The sequence below is a fragment of the Oncorhynchus mykiss genome, chromosome 1, assembly GCF_013265735.2.
Source record: "Oncorhynchus mykiss isolate Arlee chromosome 1, USDA_OmykA_1.1, whole genome shotgun sequence".
In the NCBI taxonomy this organism is placed as follows: domain Eukaryota; kingdom Metazoa; phylum Chordata; class Actinopteri; order Salmoniformes; family Salmonidae; genus Oncorhynchus; species Oncorhynchus mykiss.
Genome location: NC_048565.1, coordinates 90,340,585 through 90,365,339, shown reverse-complemented (window position 1 = coordinate 90,365,339; position 24,755 = coordinate 90,340,585). Strand labels below are relative to the sequence as shown.

Genomic DNA, 24,755 nt, shown 5'->3' with positions numbered 1-24,755 from the left:
TCCCATAGTCAGTCCTCTCTCCTCTCTCAGAGGGGGAACATCTCCCAACACCCTATAGTCAGTCCTCTCTCCTCTCTCAGAGGGGGAACAGCTCCCAACTTCCCATAGTCAGTCCTCTCTCCTCTCTCAGAGGGGGAACAGCTCCCAACTTCCCATAGTCAGTCCTCTCTCCTCTCTCAGAGGGGGAACATCTCCCAACTTCCCATAGTCAGTCCTCTCTCCTCTCTCAGAGGGGGAACATCTCCCAACACCCTATAGTCAGTCCTCTCTCCTCTCTCAGAGGGGGAACAGCTCCCAACTTCCCATAGTCAGTCCTCTCTCCTCTCTCAAAGGGGGAACAGCTCCCAACTTCCCATAGTCAGTCCTCTCTCCTCTCTCAAAGGGGGAACATCTCCCAACACCCTATAGTCAGTTCTCTCTCCTCTCTCAGAGGGGGAACAGCTCCGAACTTCCCATAGTCAGTCCTCTCTCCTCTCTCAGAGGGGGAACATCTCCCAACTTCCCATAGTCAGTCCTCTCTCCTCTCTCAGAGGGGGAACATCTCCCAACACCCTATAGTCAGTCCTCTCACCTCTCTCAGAGGGGGAACAGCTCCCAACTTCCCATAGTCAGTCCTCTCTCCTCTCTCAGAGGGGGAACAGCTCCCAACACACTATAGTCAGTCCTCTCTCCTCTCTCAGAGGGGGAACAGCTCCCAACTTCCCATAGTCAGTCCTCTCTCCTCTCTCAGAGGGGGAACATCTCCCAACACCCTATAGTCAGTCCTCTCTCCTCTCTCAGAGGGGGAACATCTCCCAACTTCCCATAGTCAGTCCTCTCTCCTCTCTCAGAGGGGGAACATCTCCCAACACCCTATAGTCAGTCCTCTCTCCTCTCTCAGAGGGGGAACAGCTCCCAACTTCCCATAGTCAGTCCTCTCTCCTCTCTCAGAGGGGGAACAGCTCCCAACTTCCCATAGTCAGTCCTCTCTCCTCTCTCAGAGGGGGAACATCTCCCAACTTCCCATAGTCAGTCCTCTCTCCTCTCTCAGAGGGGGAACAGCTCCCAACTTCCCATAGTCAGTCCTCTCTCCTCTCTCAGAGGGGGAACATCTCCCAACACCCTATAGTCAGTCCTCTCTCCTCTCTCAGAGGGGGAACAGCTCCCAACTTCCCATAGTCAGTCCTCTCTCCTCTCTCAAAGGGGGAACAGCTCCCAACTTCCCATAGTCAGTCCTCTCTCCTCTCTCAAAGGGGGAACATCTCCCAACACCCTATAGTCAGTTCTCTCTCCTCTCTCAGAGGGGGAACAGCTCCGAACTTCCCATAGTCAGTCCTCTCTCCTCTCTCAGAGGGGGAACATCTCCCAACTTCCCATAGTCAGTCCTCTCTCCTCTCTCAGAGGGGGAACATCTCCCAACACCCTATAGTCAGTCCTCTCTCCTCTCTCAGAGGGGGAACAGCTCCCAACTTCCCATAGTCAGTCCTCTCTCCTCTCTCAGAGGGGGAACATCTCCCAACACCCAATAGTCAGTCCTCTCTCCTCTCTCAGAGGGGGAACATCTCCCAACACCCTATAGTCAGTCCTCTCTCCTCTCTCAGAGGGGGAACATCTCCCAACTTCCCATAGTCAGTCCTCTCTCCTCTCTCAGAGGGGGAACATCTCCCAACACCCTATAGTCAGTCCTCTCTCCTCTCTCAGAGGGGGAACAGCTCCCAACACCCTATAGTCAGTCCTCTCTCCTCTCTCAGAGGGGGAACAGCTCCCAACTTCCCATAGTCAGTCCTCTCTCCTCTCTCAGAGGGGGAACAGCTCCCAACTTCCCATAGTCAGTCCTCTCTCCTCTCTCAGAGGGGGAACATCTCCCAACACCCTATAGTCAGTCCTCTCTCCTCTCTCAGAGGGGGAACATCTCCCAACTTCCCATAGTCAGTCCTCTCTCCTCTCTCAGAGGGGGAACATCTCCCAACTTCCCATAGTCAGTCCTCTCTCCTCTCTCAGAGGGGGAACATCTCCCAACACCCTATAGTCAGTCCTCTCTCCTCTCTCAGAGGGGGAACATCTCCCAACTTCCCATAGTCAGTCCTCTCTCCTCTCTCAGAGGGGGAACAGCTCCCAACTTCCCATAGTCAGTCCTCTCTCCTCTCTCAGAGGGGGAACAGCTCCCAACTTCCCATAGTCAGTCCTCTCTCCTCTCTCAGAGGGGGAACAGCTCCCAACTTCCCATAGTCAGTCCTCTCTCCTCTCTCAGAGGGGGAACAGCTCCCAACTTCCCATAGTCAGTCCTCTCTCCTCTCTCAGAGGGGGAAAAGCTCCCAACTTCCCATAGTCAGTCCTCTCTCCTCTCTCAGAGGGGGAACATCTCCCAACACCCTATAGTCAGTCCTCTCTCCTCTCTCAGAGGGGGAACAGCTCCCAACTTCCCATAGTCAGTCCTCTCTCCTCTCTCAGAGGGAACATCTCCCAACACCCTGTCAGTCCTCTCTCCTCTTTCACCCCCCACACCCGACATGAAGTCTGTCCTCTCTCTCAAAGGGGGAACAGCTCCCAACTTCCCATAGTCAGTCCTCTCCCTCCTCTTTCACCCCCCACACCCGACATGAAGTCCGTCCTCTCTCCTCTCTCAGAAGGAACATGTCCCAACACCCTGTCAGTCCTCTCTCCTCTTTCACCACCCACACCCGACATGAAGTCCGTCCTCTCTCTCAAAGGGGGAACAGCTCCCAACTTCCCATAGTCAGTCCTCTCCCTCCTCTTTCACCCCCCACACCCGACATGAAGTCCGTCCTCTCTCCTCTCTCAGAAGGAACATCTCCCAACACCCTATAGTCAGTCCTCTCTCCTCTCTCAGAGGGGGAACAGCTCCCAACACCCTATAGTCAGTCCTCTCTCCTCTCTCAGAGGGGGAACAGCTCCCAACTTCCCATAGTCAGTCCTCTCTCCTCTCTCAGAGGGGGAACAGCTCCCAACTTCCCATAGTCAGTCCTCTCTCCTCTCTCAGAGGGGGAACATCTCCCAACACCCTATAGTCAGTCCTCTCTCCTCTCTCAGAGGGGGAACATCTCCCAACTTCCCATAGTCAGTCCTCTCTCCTCTCTCAGAGGGGGAACATCTCCCAACTTCCCATAGTCAGTCCTCTCTCCTCTCTCAGAGGGGGAACATCTCCCAACACCCTATAGTCAGTCCTCTCTCCTCTCTCAGAGGGGGAACATCTCCCAACTTCCCATAGTCAGTCCTCTCTCCTCTCTCAGAGGGGGAACAGCTCCCAACTTCCCATAGTCAGTCCTCTCTCCTCTCTCAGAGGGGGAACAGCTCCCAACTTCCCATAGTCAGTCCTCTCTCCTCTCTCAGAGGGGGAACAGCTCCCAACTTCCCATAGTCAGTCCTCTCTCCTCTCTCAGAGGGGGAACAGCTCCCAACTTCCCATAGTCAGTCCTCTCTCCTCTCTCAGAGGGGGAAAAGCTCCCAACTTCCCATAGTCAGTCCTCTCTCCTCTCTCAGAGGGGGAACATCTCCCAACACCCTATAGTCAGTCCTCTCTCCTCTCTCAGAGGGGGAACAGCTCCCAACTTCCCATAGTCAGTCCTCTCTCCTCTCTCAGAGGGAACATCTCCCAACACCCTGTCAGTCCTCTCTCCTCTTTCACCCCCCACACCCGACATGAAGTCTGTCCTCTCTCTCAAAGGGGGAACAGCTCCCAACTTCCCATAGTCAGTCCTCTCCCTCCTCTTTCACCCCCCACACCCGACATGAAGTCCGTCCTCTCTCCTCTCTCAGAAGGAACATCTCCCAACACCCTGTCAGTCCTCTCTCCTCTTTCACCACCCACACCCGACATGAAGTCCGTCCTCTCTCTCAAAGGGGGAACAGCTCCCAACTTCCCATAGTCAGTCCTCTCCCTCCTCTTTCACCCCCCACACCCGACATGAAGTCCGTCCTCTCTCCTCTCTCAGAAGGAACATCTCCCAACACCCTATAGTCAGTCCTCTCCCTCCTCTTTCACCCCCCACACACCCGACATGAAGTCTGTCCTCTCTCAAAGAGGGCATGACATCACCCAGTAACAGTTACGTTATCTTGGTACCCTGCCATGTACCCAGAGGGGCAAGATTGTTCAGCCCTCTGTTCATCCCTCCTCTGTTCAGCCCTCCTCTGTTCATCCCTCCTCTGTTCAGTCCTCCTCTGTTCAGCCCTCCTCTGTTCAGCCCTCCTCGGTTCAGCCCTCCTCTGTTCATCCCTCCTCTGTTCATCCCTCCTCTGTTCATCCCTCCTCTGTTCAGCCCTCCTCTGTTCATCCCTCTGTTCATCCCTCCTCTGTTCATCCCTCCTCTGTTCATCCCTCCTCTGTTCATCCCTGCTCTGTTCAGCCCTGCTCTGTTCAGCCCTCCTCTGTTCATCCCTCCTCTGCTCAGCCCTCCTCTGTTCAGCCCTCCTCTGTTCATCCCTCCTCTGTTCATCCCTCCTCTGCTCAGCCCTCTGCTCAGCTCTCTGCTCAGCCCTCTGTTGGGGTGGCAGGTAGCCTAGTGGTTAGAGCGTTGGGCCAGTAACCGAAACATTTCTGGATCGAATCCCTGAGCTGACAAGGTAAAAATCTGTCCTCCTGCCCCTGCCCCTAACCCACTGTTCCCTGGGTGCCGTGGATGTCGATTAAGGCATTCCCCCGCACCTCTCTGATTCAGAGGGGTTAGGTTAAATGTGGAAGACACACCTCTCTGATTCAGAGGGGTTGGGTTAAATGTGGAAGACACACCTCTCTGATTCAGAGGGGTTGGGTTAAATGTGGAAGACACACCTCTCTGATTCAGAGGGGTTGGGTTAAATGTGGAAGACGCACCTCTCTGATTCAGAGGGGTTGGGTTAAATGTGGAAGACACATTTCAGTTGAATGCTTTCAGTTGTACCACTGACTAGATATCCCCCTTTCCCTGTTCAGCCCTCTGATCCCAGACCTCCAGCACATGACAGTTAGATCCAGGGCCCTGTATAACAGCTTCTCAGCTACACTATCAACATTCACATGACAGTTAGATCCAGGGCCCTGTGTAACAGCTTCTCAGCTACACTATCAACATTCACATGACAGTTAGATCCAGGGTCCTGTGTAACAGCTTCTCAGCTACACTATCGACATTCACATGAGAGTTAAATCCAGGGCCCTGTGTAACAGCTTCTCAGCTACACTATCAACATTCACATGACAGTTAGATCCAGGGCCCTGTGTAACAGCTTCTCAGCTACACTATCAACATTCACATGACAGTTGGATCCAGGGCCCTGTGTAACAGCTTCTCAGCTACACTATCAACATTCACATGACAGTTAGATCCAGGGCCCTGTGTAACAGCTTCTCAGCTACACTATCAACATTCACATGATAGTTAGATCCAGGGCCCTGTGTAACAGCTTCTCAGCTACACTATCAACATTCACATGACAGTTAGATCCAGGGCCCTGTGTAACAGCTTCTCAGCTACACTATCAACATTCACATGACAGTTAGATCCAGGGCCCTACTGCCTGTAAACACACAGTCCAGTTCATAGTGAATGATGACAGACCCTACTATCCTGTAAACACACAGTCCAGTTCATAGTGCCTGTAAACACACAGTCCATTTCAAAGTGAATGATGACAGGCCCTACTGCCTGTAAACACACAGTCCAGTTCAAAGTGAATGATGACAGACCCTACTGCCTGTAAACACACAGTCCAGTTCAAAGTGAATGATGACAGGCCCTACTGCCTGTAAACACACAGTCCAGTTCAAAGTGCCTGTAAACACACAGTCCAGTTCAAAGTGAATGGTGGCAGGACCTACTGCCTGTAAACACACAGTCCAGTTCAAAGTGAATGATGACAGGCCCTACTGCCTGTAAACACACAGTCCAGTTCATAGTGAATGATGACAGACCCTACTGCCTGTAAACACACAGTCCAGTTCAAAGTGAATGATGCCAGGCCCTACTGCCTGTAAACACACAGTCCAGTTCATAGTGAATGATGACAGACCCTACTGCCTGTAAAAACACAGTCCAGTTCATAGTGAATGACGACAGACCCTACTGCCTGTAAACACACAGTCCAGTTCAAAGTGAATGATGACAGACCCTACTGCCTGTAAAAACACAGTCCAGTTCATAGTGAATGATGACAGACCCTACTGCCTGTAAACACACAGTCCAGTTCAAAGTGAATGGTGGCAGACCCTACTGCCTGTAAACACACAGTCTAGTTCAAAGTGAATGATGACAGACCCTACTGCCTGGAAACACACAGTCCAGTTCATAGTGAATGATGGCAGACCCGTGTGGCAAATGGCATATTTGCATATAGGCCTTCCGTAGCTCTGATTGGCTATAGCACACCGGTCTGTGTGGACTCCGGTCCTGGACAAGACAGATGGTTTTATTCAGTTTATTTACTGCCGTGTCTATTAGCTGTCCAAGCAGGATGGCCACTTTCCCACTCTACATTGCTATAGAATTTTCACAAATGCCTTCCTATGCGACATTCCCATATTAACTTATGAAAAACGTGTAAATGATCATATCTAAATTCTCGTCAGAAAATGTAAAAAAAAAAATGTTTTTTAAAGGTGTTATATTTTTCCTGGGTGTTTATATGAACCGATTTGAATAAGATTTCATGTTGCTAAAACGCTGTCAGTTCCACTTTAAAGAAGGAACTCCAAGGCCCCGCCCACCTGTGGGGAAATCAACCTGTGGTTACCTAGGTTACCCCATTGGCACACAGCAAAAAAACGTTGACTTGTTTTAGTCAATTACAAAACGACATTTAAGAAAAGTACAACATGTCTAATGATTCATTCTTAACATTGTCTGCTTTCTCACTACTTAGAAAAACGTAATATTGTAGGGCTTCCCTCATGCCCCTTTTCATGAAGGGGCTAGCTAGCTACAGACCAAAACATTAAGCTAGCCAAGACCAACAACTTAAATAAACTGACTTTACAGCTTACAAGTAGTGAGTTACAAATGGACTATACTAAACAGGTTAATTGTCTTACCTGTGATTCATTGTTTACTATATCTACGTTTAGCCTACTTGGACTCCAAATAGCCTGAACTATATCTACGTGTAGCCTACTTGGATTCCAAATAGCCTGAACTCTATCCACGTGTAGCCTACTTGGACTCCAAATAGCCTGAACTCTATCTACGTGTAGCCTACTTGGATTCCAAATAGCCTGAACTCTATCAATGTGTAGCCTACTTGGACTCCAAATAGCCTGAACTCTATCTACGTGTAGCCTACTTGGACTCCAAATAGCCTGAACTCTATCTACGTGTAGTCTACTTGGACTCTAAATAGCCTGAACTCTATCTACGTGTAGCCTACTTGGACTCCAAATAGCCTGAAGCCACAGGGCTCTTCTAGCAGGTTCTATGTCCCTAAGTGGGAGCACTGTGAGCCGTCGGTCGGGATTTTTGACCTGTTTACATTAAACAACACAGCAGCTTTTTCGGCATGTTTTGTTATTTTCTGTATAACTCAAAATCAATGACAATGTTGTCTCTTTTTACACTCGGGGGGTCAATGGGAAAGAATGTGTGTTTGTCCCCAATTTGTGGGCGTGGTCAAGGGTATTTCCAATTTATTACGTGAATATCGACTCGGAGTATCCCAGGATGCTTTGCGAGATATGAGACAGGTCAGTGCAGGCAGAATCAATGTCAGTCAACCACTAACAGTCATTCTGGTGTCTAGTATTGGCTGTGCGTACGTTTAACATTTTGAATCATTTATGTTGTGTTATGAGCAACAGCACTGTGAAGGGAAGGCACCAAAGACTTTAACATTACTCAAACATACAGCCATTATGTCACAGAGATCTGTGTTACATACATACAGCCGTAGTGTAAGGGAGATGGAATGACCGACATCTGATGTTGCTGCACCTAAACAGGCTCCCTCTCTCGTTCTCTTTCGCTCTCTCATATCTCTATCTCACTCTCTGTGTCTGTCTGTCTGTCTGTCTGTCTGTCTGTCTGTCTGTCTGTCTGTCTGTCTGTCTGTCTGTCTGTCTGTCTCTGCCTGCCTGCCTGCCTGCCTATCTCACTCTCAATTCAATTCAAGGGGTTCTCTCTCCGCTCTCTGTCTCTCTCTCCTTTCATCAGTCATTATCTCCTCTATGGCTTTAATTCAATTTCGATTCGAAGGGCTTTATTGGCATGGGGGAAACATATTCTTACATTGCCAAAGCAAGTGAACTAGATAATAAACAAAAGTGAAATAAACAATACAAATTAACAGTAAACGTTACACTCACAAAAGTCTAAAAGAATAAGGACATTACAAATGTTAATGTACAAAAGGGAAAATAAATAAACATAAATATGGGTTGTATTTACAATGGTGTTCGTTCTTCACTGGTTGCCCTTTTCTTGTGGTGACAGGTCACACATCTTGCTGCTGTGATGGCACAGTGGTATTTCACCCAGTAGATATGGGAGTTTATTGGGTTTGTTTTTTAATTCTTTGTGGGTCTGTGTAATCTGAGGGAAAAATATCTCTAATATGGTCATATATTTGGCAGGAGGTTAGGAAGTGTAGCTCAGTTTCCACTTCATTTTGTGGGCAGTGAGCACATAGCCTGTCTTCTCTTGAGAGCCATGTCTGCCTATGGCAGCCTTTCTCAATAGCAAGGCTATGCTCACTGAGTCTGTACATAGTCAAAGCCTTCCTTAAGTTTGGGTCAGTCACATTGGTCAGGTATTCTGCCACTGTGTACTCTCTGTTTAGGGCCAAATAGCATTCTAGTTTGCTCAGTTTTTTTTTGTTAATTCTTCCCAATGTGCCAAGTAATTATCTTTTTGTTTTCTCATGATTTTGTTGGGTCAAATTGTGTTTCTGTCCTGGGGCTCTGTAGGGTGTGTTTGTGTTTGTGAACAGAGCCCCAGGACCAGCTTGCTTAGGGGACTCTTCTCCAGGTTAATCTCTCTGTAGGTGATGGCTTTGTTATGGAAGGTTTGGGAATCGCTTCCTTTTAGGTGGTTGTAGAATTTAACGGCTCTTTTCTGGATTTTGATAATTAGCGGGTATCGGCCTAATTCTGCTCTGCATGCATTATTTGGTATTTTACCTTGTACACTGAGGATATTTTTGCAGAATTCTGCATGCAGAGTCTCAATTTGGTGTTTGTCCCAGTTTGTGAAGTCTTGGTTGGTGAGCAGACCCCAGACCTCACTACCATAAAGGGCAATGGGTTCTATAACTGATTCAAGTATTTTTAGCCAGATCCTAATTGGTATGTCAAATGTTATGTTCCTTTTGATGGCATAGAAGGCCCTTCTTGCCTTGTCTCTCAGCTCGTTCACAGCTTTGTGGAAGTGACCTGTGGCGCTGATGTTTAGGCCAAGGTATGTATCGTTTTTGTGTGCTCTAAGGCAACGGTTTCTAGATGGAATTTGTATTTGTGGTCCTGGCAACTGGACATTTTTTGGAACACCATTATTTTGGTCTTACTGAGATTTACTGTCGGAGCCCATGTCTGACAGAATCTGTGCAGAATATATAGATGCTGCTGTAGGCCCTCCTTGGTTGGGGACAGAAGCACCAGATCATCAGCAAACAGTAGACATTTGACTTCAGATTCTAGTAGGGTGAGGCCGGGTGCTGCAGACTGTTCTAGTGCCCTTGCCAATTTATTGATATATATATGTTGAAGAGGGTGGGGCTCAAGCTGCATCCCTGTCTCACCCCACGGCTATGAGGAAAGAAATCTGTGTGGTTATTGCCAATTTATTTTAACCAAACACTTGTTTGTGCTTCACACATCCCACCACACATCTGAGACTAAACCATTTGCCTGGGAGCAGTAGTCTGTAGTCTGGTCTGTAGTTTGTAGTCAGTGGTCTGTCTCTACACCTTCAAACTGAACTCTCTATCTCTCTCTCTCTCCCCCTCTCTCTTTCTCTCCCCCCTCTCTCTCTCTCTTTCTCTCCCCCGTCTCTCTCTCTCCCTCTCTCTCCCCCCCCTCTCTCTCTCTCTCCCCCTCTTTCTCTCTCCCCCTCTCTCTCCCGCACTTTCTCTCTCCCCCTCTCTCTCTCTCTCTCTCTCTCCCCCCCTCTCTCTCTCTCTCTCTCCACCTCCCCCTCTCTCTCTCCCCCCCCTCTCTCTCCCCCCCTCTCTCCCCCCCCCCACCCCCCCTCTCTCTCTCTCTCACAAAAGCGCCGGCTGGCAGGCGTGTACAGACGTGCCTGATGCGTTTATGTTGACTGTGTTCTCTCCTCCTGACTGTGGTCAAAAGATCACTTCCTTTAAGGAGATGATACCCCATTTTCACATGTTCCGCTGCCATGTCAAACTCACAGCCTTTTAGACACACAAGAGACTATTCAATCATTCTGTGAGAGAGCCGGAGCCAGGGAAGAGAAGAAGAAGACGACATGCCATGAAATAGTTGACATTGCTGGGGTGCCTGTGGTGGGAACCTAGCCCTTATCTACAAATGTACAGACATCAGCAATGTGTGTAACTAACCAATGAGAGGGGTAGTCCATCTACAGGGCTGCTGTTATGCCAGCTTCATAGCGTTGGCCCAGAACTCTCTGCCAAAATAACCAGTTCAAACCTATAGAGAATAGAGAAGAGGCTGCTCATTCAGCACTATTATTAGTGTCTCTGTGTGTGTGTTTCTGTGTGTGTGTGTGTGTGTGTGTGTGTGTGTGTATGTATATGTGACTGTCTGTCTGTGTGTGTGCATGTGCGAGTGTGTGCTAGTATGTGTGCATGTGTCTGTGTGTATGTGTGTCTGTGTGTATATATATATATACATGTCTGTGTGTGTATATATGTGTCTGTGTGTGTGTGTGTATATGTGTCTGTGTGTGTGTATATATATATATATATATCACACACACACACAGACATATATACACACACACACACACACACACACACACACACACACACACACACACACACACATATATATATATATATATATATATATATATATATATGTGTGTGTATGTTTGTGTGTGGGTGTGTTTATGTGTGGGTGTGTTTGTGTGTGGGTGTGTATATGTGTGGGTGTGTTTGTGTGGGTGTGTTTGTGTGTGGGTGTGTTTGTGTGTGGGTGTGTTTGTGTGTGGGTGTGTTTGTGTGTGGGTGCGTTTGTGTGTGGGTGTGTTTATGTGTGGGTGTGTTTATATGTGGGTGTGTTTATGTGTGGGTGTGTATATGTGTGGGTGTGTTTGTGTTTGTGTGTGGGTGTGTATATGTGTGGGTGTGTTTGTGTGTGGGTGTGTATATGTGTGGGTGTGTATATGTGTGGGTGTGTTTGTGTGTGGGTGTGTATATGTGTGGGTGTGTTTATGTGTGGGTGTGTATATGTGTGGGTGTGTATATGTGTGGGTGTGTTTGTGTGTGGGTGTGTATATGTGCGGGTGTGTTTGTGTGGGTGTGTTTATGTGTGGGTGTGTATATGTGTGGGTGTGTATATGTGTGGGTGTGTTTGTGTGTGGGTGTGTTTGTGTGTGGGTGTGTTTATGTGTGGGTGTGTATATGTGTGGGTGTGTATATGTGTGGGTGTGTTTGTGTGCGGGTGTGTTTGTGTGGGTGTGTTTATGTGTGGGTGTGTATATGTGTGGGTGTGTTTGTGTGTGGGTGTGTATATGTGCGGGTGTGTTTGTGTGGGTGTGTTTATGTGTGGGTGTGTATATGTGTGGGTGTGTTTGTGTGTGGGTGTGTATATGTGTGGGTGTGTTTGTGTGTGGGTGTGTATATGTATGGGTGTGTTTGTGTGTGGGTGTGTTTATGTGTGGGTGTGTTTATGTGTGGGTGTGTTTATGTGTGTGGGTGTGTGTATGTGTGGGTGTGTGTATGTGTGGGTGTGTGTGTGTTTTTGTTCAGCATTGATCAGATGGTTCATCAGTCTCTGGATGGATGGGCATGGAATCAACTAGACATATTGTGGATGGGAGCCATTGGCTACAGTCGATAGTTCTATCAGGGCCAACTACTGTAACACGGTATTAACACTGTACCAGACAGTCTCAGCTCGGTGGTCCGCTGTGGCTCAGTAGGTAGAGCATGACGCTTGAAATGCCAGTAACGGGGGTTCGATTCCCGCTGGGGCCACTGATACGGGAAATATATGCACACATGAAAGCAGCAGATAAATTATGTATATTATTTATAACCATTGATTATGGGGGAGCGGGGGTCGATACAGTTACAACATTATTTTGGGATGATTTTAAATCTGACTTTAGTTACTGTAGGTATCATTAGTTACTGTAGGTATCATTAGCTACTGTAGGTATCATTCGTTACTGTAGGTATCATTCGTTACTGTAGGTATCATTCGTTACTGTAGGTATCATTCGTTACTGTAGGTATCATTAGCTACTGTAGGTATCATTCGTTACTGTAGGTATCATTAGTTACTGTAGGTATCATTAGTTACTGTAGGTATCATTCGTTACTGTAGGTATCATTCGTTACTGTAGGTATCATTAGCTACTGTAGGTATCATTCGTTACTGTAGGTATCATTAGCTACTGTAGGTATCATTCGTTACTGTAGGTATCATTAGTTACTGTAAGTATCATTCGTTACTGTAGGTATCATTCGTTACTGTAGGTATCATTAGCTACTGTAGGTATCATTAGCTACTGTTGGTATCATTCGTTACTGTAGGTATCATTCGTTACTGTAGGTATCATTAGCTACTGTAGGTATCATTAGTTACTGTAGGTATCATTAGCTACTGTAGGTATCATTAGCTACTGTAGGTATCATTCGTTACTGTAGGTATCATTAGCTACTGTAGGTATCATTAGTTACTGTAGGTATCATTAGTTACTGTAGGTATCATTAGCTAGCGTTAGTCGGCTGTTCCTGCGCCAAAACTCCTGTATTTTTCATCCTATAGCTGGTTCTCTATCTTCTTTTTAAATAGTGAGCCAACATGTTTTCAGAACATTTCTCTGAGTGATCAAAACTAACTTTCTCTCAACACTGAGTGTACAAAACATTAGGAACACCCTCAGTTCGTCTGGACATGGACTCTACAAGGTGTCGAAAGAGTTCTGGCCCATGTCGACTCCGATGCTTCCCACAGTTATTTCAAGTTGGCTGGATGTCCTTTGGGCGGTGGATCATTCTTGATTCACACAGGAAACTGTTGAGTGTAAAAAACCCAGCAGCGTTGCAGTTCTTGACACATTCAAACCGGTGCGCCTGGCACCTACAACCATACCCCGTTCAAAGGCACTTAAATATTTGGTCTTGCCCATTCACCCTCTGAATGGCACACACACTTAAACATCTTTATTTAACCTGTTTCCTACCCTTCATCTACACTGATTTAACCTGTTTCCTACCCTTCATCTACACTGATTTAACCTGTTTCCTACCCTTCATCTACACTGATTTAACCTGTTTCCTACCCTTCATCTACACTGATTTAACCTGTTTCCTACCCTTCATCTACACTGATTTAACCTGTTTCCTACCCTTCATCTACACTGATTGAAGTGGATGTTTTATTTTACTATGTAAGTGGGTTAAGAACAAATTCTTATTTACAATGACAGCCTAGGAACAGTGGGTTAACTGGTCTAGGAACAGTGGGTTAACTGCCTTGTTCAGGGGCAGAACGACAGCCTAGGAACAGTGGGTTAACTGCCTTGTTCAGGGGCAGAATGACAGCCTAGGAACAGTGGGTTAACTACCTTGTTCAGGGGCAGAACGACAGCCTAGGAACAGTGGGTTAACTGCCTTGTTCAGGGGCAGAACGACACCCTAGGAACAGTGAGTTAACTACCTTGTTCAGGGGCAGAACGACAGCCTAGGAACAGTGGGTTAACTGCCTGTTCAGGGGCAGAACGACAGCCTAGGAACAGTGGGTTAACTGGTCTAGGAACAGTGGGTTAATTGGTCTAGGAACAGTGGGTTAACTGGTCTAGGAACAGTGGGTTAACTGGTCTAGGAACAGTGGGTTAACTGGTCTAGGAACAGTGGGTTAACTGGTCTAGGAACAGTGGGTTAACTGGTCTAGGAACAGTGGGTTAACTGGTCTAGGAACAGTGGGTTAACTGCCTTGTTCAGGGGCAGAACCACAGCCTAGGAACAGTGGGTTAACTGGTCTAGGAACAGTGGGTTAACTGGTCTAGGAACAGTGGGTTAACTGGTCTAGGAACAGTGGGTTAACTGGTCTAGGAACAGTGGGTTAACTGGTCTAGGAACAGTGGGTTAACTGGTGTAGGAACAGTGGGTTAACTGGTCTAGGAACAGTGGGTTAACTGGTCTAGGAACAGTGGGTTAACTGCCTTGTTCAGGGGCAGAACGACAGATTTTTGTCAGCTCTGGTAATCGATCTAGCAACCTTTTGGCCAAACGCTCTAACCACTAGGCTACCTGCTGTCCCAATTTAACAAGTGACATCAATAAGCTTAGCTTTCACCTGGATTCACCTGGTCAAAGTCTATGTCATGGAAAGAGCAGGCGTTCCTAATGTTTTGTCCACTCAGTGACCAATATGTTTGAAACATCAAATCTCAATCAAATCGCAATAACCAATAACAATAACAATAACAATAACCATAACCAATAACAATAACCAATAACCAATAACAATAACCAATAACAATAACCAATAACAATAACAATAACCAATAACAATAACCAATAACAATAACCATGACCAATAACAATAACAATAACCAATAACCAATAACAATAACAAATAACAATAACAATAACCAATAACAATAACCAATAACAATAACAATAACCAATAACAATAACCAATAACCAATAACAATAACCAATAACAATAACCAATAACAATAACAATAACCAATAACAATAACCAATAACAATAACCAATAACAATAACAATAACCAATAACAATAACCAATAACCATAACAATAACAATAACAATAACAAATAACAATAACAATAACCAATAACAATAACCAATAACCAATAACCAATAACAATAACAATAACCAATAACAATAACCAATAACAATAACCAATAACAATAACCAATAACAATAACAATAACCAATAACAATAACCAATAACCAATAACAATAACCAATAACAATAACCAATAACAATAACCAATAACAATAACCAATAACAATAACAATAACCAATAACAATAACCAATAACCAATAACAATAACCAATAACAATAACCAATAACAATAACCAATACCAATAACAATAACCAATAACAATAACAATAACCAATAACAATACCCAATAACAATAACAATAACCAATAACAATAACCAATAACAATAACCAATAACAATAACAATAACAATAACCAATAACCAATGACAATAACAATAACAATAACAATAACCAATAACCAATAACCATAACAATAACAATAACCAATAACAATAACCAATAACAATAACAATAACCAATAACAATAACCAATAACCAATAACCATAACAATAACCAATAACAATAACAATAACAATAACCAATAACAATAACCAATAACAATAACCAATAACAATAACAATAACCAATAACAATAACAATAACCAATAACCATAACAATAACCAATAACAATAACAAATAACAATAACCAATACCAATAACCAATAACAATAACAATAACAAATAACAATAACCAATAACAATAACCAATAACAAATAACAATAACCAATAACAATAACCAATAACAATAACAATAACCAATAACAATAACCAATAACAATAACCAATAACAAATAACAATAACCAATAACAATAACCAATAACAATAACCAATAACAATAACCAATAACAATAACAAATAACCAATAACCAATAACAATAACAATAACCAATAACAATAACAAATAACCAATAACAATAACAATAACAATAACCAATAACAATAACATGTTCATAATTTATCAAAACTGTCCCTTATAAGTCTGAGAATGTTTGTGAATTTGGTTATTAAGCAAAACGCAACTTTTCCAGATCAATATTGTTCAGAAAAGTATTTGTTATTTTCTTCAGTCCCATGGAGAAATGCAGTCTGTTTGAGAGCACCAACATCATTTTAAACCAGAAACTACAGTAAGAAAGAACAACATTCAGGACCTTTTAGGCTACGGGACTGATTCCCTCACTCAAGAGTACACAGAACAGAATAGCATTGTCCTCATATGGTTGGTTTGTCATTTACAATGAACAAACAGATCTGGGACCCGGCTGATAGTACAGTAGAGTATACAGTACTAGGGTGTGTGTGTGTGTGTGTGTGTGTGGGGTGGGGTGGGGGGGGTGTGGGGTGTGGTGTGTGTGTGTGTGCACAAGCATGTCTGTAATTACCTCAGAGTGAGAAAACAATGTCTCTTTAATGAATGATCTCATTGTTCTTATGCTGAACAGTGGTGCTCTATTCTTCTGCCCCTGTCTGTTGGGGGGGGGGGGGGGGGTGTTGACAGAAATAAGTGCAATGTAATGGGGTAATGTAGGGTATATTACACACACACACACACACACACACACACACACACACACACACACACACCGCACAAATACACATAAAACAACATAGACAAAGAAGCAACCAGAGTTCAACAGTGTTAGCCAGGTTAGGAGAACCAGGTGGTTCAGAGTTCAACAGGATTAGACAAGTTAGGAGAACCAGGTGGTTCAGAGTTCAACAGTGTTAGCCAGGTTAGGAGAACCAGGTGTTTCAGAGTTCAAGAGAGTTAGACAGGTTAGGAGAACCAGGTGGTTCAGAGTTCAACAGGGTTAGACAGGTTAGGAGAACCAGGTGGTTCAGAGTTCAACATGGTTAGACAGGTTAGGAGAACCAGGTGGCTCAGAGTTCAACATGGTTAGACAGGTTAGGAGAACCAGGTGGCTCAGAGTTCAACAGGGTTAGCCAGGTTAGGAGAACCAGGTGGCTCAGAGTTCAACAGGGTTAGACAGGTTAGGAGAACCAGGTGGTTCAGAGTTCAACATGGTTAGACAGGTTAGGAGAACCAGGTGGCTCAGAGTTCAACAGGGTTAGCCAGGTTAGGAGAACCAGGTGTTTTTTTCTCCCAGTGTTAACTTGACAAGTGGCAGAATAATATCCACATAGGCATGTCATTAGAGGTCAAGGGTGAAAATGCTGTCTTAAATCACTATTCCTTGCATGTTGTTTATGTCAGAAGTAGCAAGGAAGGTGACAGACTGCGATGGAACGTCACCTCAGCTTGGTCCAGCTATCATTACCACCCAATACTTTATATCAGACTGCGATGGAACGTCACCTCAGCTTGGTCCAGCTATCATTACCACCCAATACTTTATATCAGACTGCGATGGAACGTCACCTCAGCTTGGTCCAGCTATCATTACCACCCAATACTTTATATCAGACTGCGATGGAACGTCACCTCAGCTTGGTCCAGCTATCATTACCACCCAATACTTTATATCAGACTGCGATGGAACGTCACCTCAGCTTGGTCCAGCTATCATTACCACCCAATACTTTATATCAGACTGCGATGGGACGTCACCTCAGCTTGGTCCAGCTATCATTACCACCCAATACTTTATATCAGACTGCGATGGAACGTCACCTCAGCTTGGTCCAGCTATCATTACCACCCAATACTTTATATCAGACTGCGATGGAACGTCACCTCAGCTTGGTCCAGCTATCATTACCACCCAATACTTTATATCAGACTGCGATGGAACGTCACCTCAGCTTGGTCCAGCTATCATTACCACCCAATACTTTATATCAGACTGCGATGGAACGTCACCTCAGCTTGGTCCAGCTATCATTACCACCCAATACTTTATATCAGACTGCGATGGGACGTCACCTCAGCTTGGTCCAGCTATCATTACCACCCAATACTTTATATCAGACTGCGATGGAACGTCACCTCAGCTTGGTCCAGCTATCATTACCACCCAATACTTTATATCAGACTGCGATGGAACGTCACCTCAGCTTGGTCCAGCTATCATTACCACCCAATACTTTATATCAGACTGCGATGGAACGTCACCTCAGCTTGGTCCAGCTATCATTACCACCCAATACTTTATATCACAGATGACTTGTTTGGTGGTCATAACACCTGGTTCTCCTAACGTATCTAACCCTGTTAAAGTTCTGCCCAGGTCTTGACAGTTGTGTCCTGTATTATCCTGTGTCCTGTGTGAAATGAAGTATGCTCACTCTAATTATCTCTCTCCCTCCCGTCACAGAGGACCTGAGCCCTGGGACCATGCCTCAGGACTACCTGGCCTGATGACTCCTTGCTGTCCCCAGTCCACCTGGCCGTGCTGCTGCTCCAGTTTCAACTGTTCTGACTGCTGCTATGGAACCCTGACCTGTTCACCCGACGTGCTACCTTGTCCCGGACCTGCTGTTTTCGACTCTCTCTCTCTATAGCACCTGCTGTCTCTAACTTTGAATGATCGACTATGAAAAGCCAACTGACATTTACTCCTGAGGTGCTGACCTGTTGCACCCTCTACAACCACTGTGATTATTATTATCTGACCCTGCTGGTCAACAATGAATGTTTGAAAAAAACTAAACTTATGAGCAGGAAGCATAGAAATAGCGTACATAGAACAGATCTAACGCTTCTTAGACTTGCTTTCAATGAGAATGACATATCTATAACTCACAGTTCTATGTGAATTTAGTCGGTCGTCCAAACAAAAGCCCTTAACCTGGGAAAATGTAAAACTGACCCAAGAACAGCACCTAGGGGCAACTTCACCCTACACATTTTAGTAATTTAGAAGACGATCTTAAACATTTTCATACTTTTTCCTACTATAGGTGAAAAAGTTTGTGACAGTGTAGTAACAGAGCAGTAACAGTAACAGAGCAGTAACAGAGCAGTAACAGTAACAGAGCAGTAACCGAGCAGAGCAGTAACAGAGCAGTAACAGTAACAGAGCAGTAACAGAGCAGTAACAGAGCAGAGCAGTAACAGAACAGAGCAGTAACAGAGCAGTAACAGAGCAGTAACAGAGCAGGAACAGTAACAGAGCAGTAACAGAGCAGTAACAGAGCAGTAACAGAGCAGTAACAGTAACAGAGCAGTAACAGTAACAGAGCAGTAACAGAGCAGTAACAGTAACAGAGCAGTAACAGTAACATAGCCGTAACAGAGCAGAGCAGTAACAGAGCAGTAACAGAGCAGTAACAGAGCAGTAACATGAGTTCCATTTAGCATAAGTGTTGGAAAAAGGGAAAGTAATGGCTGGACAGTTTAACAGAAAACTATTCCCTCAACAGAGAAAGTAATGTCTGGACAGCTTAACAGAAAACTATTCCCTCAACAGAGAAAGTAATGTCTGGACAGCTTAACAGAAAACTATTCCCTCAACAGAGAAAGTAATGTCTGGACAGCTTAACAGAAAACTATTCCCTCAACAGAGAAAGTAATGTCTGGACAGCTTAACAGAAAACTATTCCCTCAACAGAGAAAGTAATGTCTGGACAGTTTAACAGAACACTATTCGTGGGTCCAGATTTGAGTTGTATCAGCTTGAACATTTTGAGTAACACCCCCACTAAGCCACGCCTCCAATATAATTTCCCAGTGTGCTTTGCCTTTTCGAGTGTATTGTCGAAGTTACCACCCATGACTGTATTTGTTAGTGACAGAGACATGACTGTCGAATTCCTTCATTTTCAGCCCTGTGGCCTTCGCAAAGTGACTTCCTAGGTGAATGTTGTTGTTATAATAAAACGGTTGTATTACATATCTTATGTATTACATATCTAATAAGGCCTAACTTTACCCTCACTCAGTGGCCTAAAACTCATGGTTTTACAGGCCACATGAGGCCTGCAAGTAGGGGTTGCAAAAATTCTGATACTTTCCCAAAAATTCCCAGAATTTCAAGAAAAATTCTAGTTGAAGGATTTCCAGGAATCTTCCAACCAGGATTTCTGGAAAAAAACCTGTGAAATGTAGCAGAATTTTCCAATCCTACCTGCATGTCACATTATGCTGGCTTGCAAAGGTGATGTGTAATTCCTATTGGAATCCAGCCAGGGTTAGGATATCCAACCGCTGATGTTTATTCAGCCTCAACCTGCATTCATAGTGACTGCCAGGGCTAGGAACAGTGTGAGGAGAATACCTACATTTAAACAGTGTACAGCAGCCTGGTCCCAGATCTGTTCGTGCTGTCTTGCCAACTCATTTGGTTAGATTACAGTGTACAGCAGCCTGGTCCCAGATCTGTTCGTGCTGTCTTGCCAACTCATATGGTTAGATTACAGTGTACAGCAGCCTGGTCCCAGATCTGTTTGTGCTGTCTTGCCAACTCATATGGTTAGATTGCAGTGTACAGCAGCCTGGTCCCAGATCTGTTCGTGCTGTCTTGCCAACTCATTTGGTTAGATTACAGTGTACAGCAGCCTGGTCCCAGATCTGTTCGTGCTGTCTTGCCAACTCATATAGTTAGATTACAGTGTACAGCAGCCTGGTCCCAGATCTGTTCGTGCTGTCTTGCCAACTCATTTGGTTAGATTACAGTGTACAGCAGCCTGGTCCCAGATCTGTTCGTGCTGTCTTGCCAACTCATATAGTTAGATTACAGTGTACAGCAGCCTGGTCCCAGATCTGTTCGTGCTGTCTTGCCAACTCATATAGTTAGATTACAGTATACAGCACCCTGGTCCCAGATCTGTACTATCAGCCAGATCTGAGACCTGGCTGATAGTACAGTATACAATACTAGGTGTGTGTGTGTGTGTGTGTGTGTGTGTGTGTGTGTGCGCGCACTAACTCATTTGCACCATTGTATTGTATGGAATTCAGGGAGGGTGGGTTTGGTTATTGACTTACCAGTCCATCACAGTTGCTTATGGCAACAGTGGCCTCTGGCATGTTGGATATGTCTCCAGTGAAAACACAGTCCCCGTGGAGACGCTCCTTAGCCTTCTCCTCAAAGTCCTCCTGCCATTCCACAAATGCCCCCGGAGCCACCAGCCTCCTGTTTGCTTTGAGGCGAAGGTGCAACTCTTTCCCAAACACAGTGACGTTGAAAAACAGGTGTTGGCCTGCGCCAGAGGTGATAGAGGGAGTGTCGGGGACGCTACGGGCCACACGCCTCTTTCCCGGACCAGGGGATGAGGAAGCACCAGCACCACCACTTGCATCAGCACCTTCACTTTCACTTTCTCCCGTTGCAGCTGAGGCCCAGGCTCCTGAGACTGAGACCACGTGGGAGATGTAGCGGCCGTGGGAGTCTGTGCTGAACGGCACCATAAGACCATATTCACTTAACTTTCCAGAGAGATGTTCTGATGAGACAAATAGTCAAGAATAACATCAGAGAAACAGAGACAACTAGACAGTTATAATATAAACTCTTAGAAGAAAAGGGTCTCAAAAGGGCTCTTAGGCTGTCCCCATAGGATAACCCTTTCAGATCCATATAGAACTCTTTTGGGTTCCAGGTAGAACTCTTTTGGGTTCCAGGTAGAACTCTTTTGGGTTCCAGGTAGAACTCTTTTTGGATCCCATATAGAACTCTTTTGGGTTCCAGGTAGAACTCTTTTGGGTTCCAGGTAGAACTATTTTTGGATCCCATATAGAACTCTTTTGGGTTCCAGGTAGAACTCTTTTTGGATCCCATATAGAACTCTTTTGGGTTCCAGGTAGAACTCTTTTGGGTTCCAGGTAGAACTCTTTTTGGATCCCATATAGAACTCTTTTGGGTTCCAGGTAGAAATCTTTTTGGATCCCATATAGAACTCTTTTTGGATCCATATAGAACTCTTTTGGGTTCCAGGTAGAACTCTTTTTGGATCCATATAGAACTCTTTTGGGTTCCAGGTAGAACTCTTTTTGGATCCATATAGAACTCTTTTGGGTTCCATATAGAACTATTTTGGGTTCCAGGTAGAATCCTCTGTGGAACGGTTTTTCAAAGGGTTATCTTATGGGGACAGCCAAATAACCGTTTTAGGTTCTAGATAGCACATTTCTTTCCCAGAGAGTAGGAACTTATGCACAGAAATGTGTGGGAACTTATGGGAATTTATGGGAACCTGGTGAAAGGCACAGAAAATAATATAGGATACTTTAATTGAAACAATGATTATACTCTGGTGTGGATTAGAGTAATGCATGCTAGTTAAAGGAGAATTGGCCTAATAACAAATGGTTCATGAATATGGAAGATTATATATATTTATTTTTTTTTAACCTTTATTTAAGAAGATATTTGAACTTCTGAACAGTGGAGACACATGATAATATGTCTCTAGTTTAGTCTATGGGTTATGAGCAAGCCAGTTGCATCACTAAAGGTTTAGTTTAGTTTGGCTAAACCCTTTCAGGTACAACTAAATTATTGAACTAGTTTGTGGCATTTCTGGACACGTTCTTCAATAAGACCTCAGTCTCTATCAAACCCAGGGGGTTATATAACTTCAGATACAGTATGCCATACGTTTTATAGCCCTCTGCTCAAAATCAACAGTTGAATACCAAAAAGTTGAGGGAAAAAAAGTGTACAATCATAAGAACTTACCATGTGATTTCACAGTATGTTTGTGATCTAAAAATATCAAGCTGAGAGAACAGCACATCAATAAATATATACAATTCAGAGCGAAAGCCATTGTGGAATGACGAGCTGCCGCTTCACTTCAGTCCACTCCTCACGGGAGTTGAAGTTTCCTTTCTATTGTAAACGTTGTAGTAGGCAAACCGCTGTTCCCTCTCCCTCCTCTCCTGCTCCAGTCCTGAACGCCGCACACTTTATGAGAAAGAAAAAACAACTTCTCAATCTTTAACTTCTTCAGCGAAACCGCCGTCGAGCATTCTTCTGAACGTTACCGCAAACGCAAACCAAACTGACCGGTGAATTCACAAGTTGTTCCAATCTTTTGGCTTCCGTTGAACTGTGCATGAAGCAGGACAGCCCCATCCATTTAGGAAAGGGGAAAAACCGGGGGTGCTGCTGATGACGACAGCTGCCTGCCCGGCTAATCGGAGAGTTCAGGGAGGTACAGATAAACTAACTCACAGCCGGAGCCTGGAACTGTTTAGATGCCTTGTGGTTGTTTAGAAAAAGAGAGAGGTAGGCCTGCACCTTCATATATGCAGTCATTGGCCTACAACCATACTCATTCGTATAAAATTCAACCCTAACCCCAACCTCAGAAGTATAAAAGCATTCCTGCACACAAACATCTGCGGCGCAGTCCCGCACCATTACGCACGGATGGGGAGGCGTTAGTACAAAAATTGAAGTCGGACTTCTCTAACTTCACGAAACTGTAAGCCACAGAGGTTTTTAGGGTAAACGCATTCTGTCCACTGGTCTGAGAGAGAGACTCTGACACACAGGGAGAGAACAAGTCGTGGCGAATTGTTTAGTTTGTGAAACAAGTCTTGGAATGCACATTTAGTACGTAACTGTCTGCGGGCATGGATCTAACCACCCGAACTATTCTTAAAATAAAAAATAACAGAGTATGTCTTCTGTTCAAATAAACGTTTTTACTGCAAGATTTTATAAAAGTAATGGAAAAGTAATGATTCATACGTTTACCTAAAGGCTACTGTCTAAGTTCCATCATCAGTAGGCTACGTTAACGTGTGAATATTATTTATGGGTAAGAATTGTATGTAATATCCTTGAAATGCTTCTGAATATATTTACAGTAGCACCGCCTACTGATAGGAAGTGGTGAGGAGTTTATCCGTCACTTATCCCCCCAGCCGAGACTGAACACTCGTTTCCGATGTAAATAGAAAATAAAAATGTCTGTTTAACTCTTGAAAAGAGTCGAATAACGATTTCACCAAAAAAATGATTGATTGCTAGATGATATGATATAAATGTAGATTTGAGTTGATCAGATCCTTTCCTCATTGCTGCTCCAAACCTCTTGGTGATGGGATGTGTCGACTCTACACAGCTAGGCCATTATCTCTACTACTATTGACCATTGTGTTTACAAAAATATATATATAAATATAACACATTTCATAAGTCAACAATATCATGAAAAGGGGGGATATTATTTAAACCTGCAGATGCCACTAAATGTATATGACATTCATTCCACTTGTAGTAAAAAAAAAAAAGACTCAATGAATTCCTCCAGTCATTGAAAGGGTTTTTTAAAGTATAAAATGTGAAATGACTTGTCTCTTCCACCAGTGGAATGGAAGGCTGCGGGCTCGGTGTCGAAGACTCCTGGATGGCTGTTTTTATGACCGCCCACATCGACCCTCGGAGGTACTCAACCCAAACCACACTAGTGAATCATAGAATGACTCCACACAAAATAACTACCCGTGGACCGCTGAGTCTACCTGTAAGGAAAGCTTTAAAGGGTCCTTCAGAGGCCAAGATAGAACTGACCTAAACTAAAAGTAACTGTGTCTAGACGGAACCCCATCTTCCATTCTAAACCAGTTTCCTCCCTGAGAGGGAACTGCCTGCCTGACTTCCTGTCTCTCTGTCTGTCTGTGTCTGACTGCCTGCCTGCCTGTCTGTCTCTCTGTCTGACTGGCTGCCTGTCTGTCTCTCTGTCTGTCTGTGTGTCTGACTGGCTGCCTGTCTGTCTCTCTGTCTGTCTGCGTGTCTGACTGCTGCCTGTCTGTCTCTCTGTCTGTCTGCGTGTCTGACGGCCTGCCTGTCTGTCTCTTTGTCTGTCTGCATGTCTGACTGCCTGCCTGTCTGTCTGTCTCTCTGCGTGTCTGACTGACTGACTGCCTGTCTGTCTCTCTGTCTGTCTGTCTGTCTCTTTGTCTGTCTGCATGTCTGACT

At 44.8% G+C, this 24,755-nt stretch overlaps 1 protein-coding gene across 4 annotated transcripts in view; it reads right to left on the bottom strand.

Moving 5' to 3' along the window:
* LOC110531531 (A disintegrin and metalloproteinase with thrombospondin motifs 3) overlaps positions 1-22,905 on the bottom strand; it is a 125,475-nt gene extending 102,570 nt beyond the window's left edge. For 2 of the 4 annotated variants that reach the window (XM_036988526.1, XM_036988530.1), the window contains exons 1-2: positions 22,503-22,893; positions 20,810-21,267 (exon numbers count right to left, since the gene is read on the bottom strand). In XM_036988526.1, the coding sequence (XP_036844421.1) occupies positions 20,810-21,267; positions 22,503-22,593 (549 nt within the window). In that variant the 5' untranslated portion in view covers positions 22,594-22,893. Of the gene's footprint in view, positions 1-20,809; positions 21,268-22,502 lie in introns of all 4 variants that reach the window. The other 2 variants (XM_036988538.1, XM_036988535.1) reach the window with 2 other exon arrangements.
* Between the last annotated feature and the right edge of the window lie 1,850 nt (positions 22,906-24,755).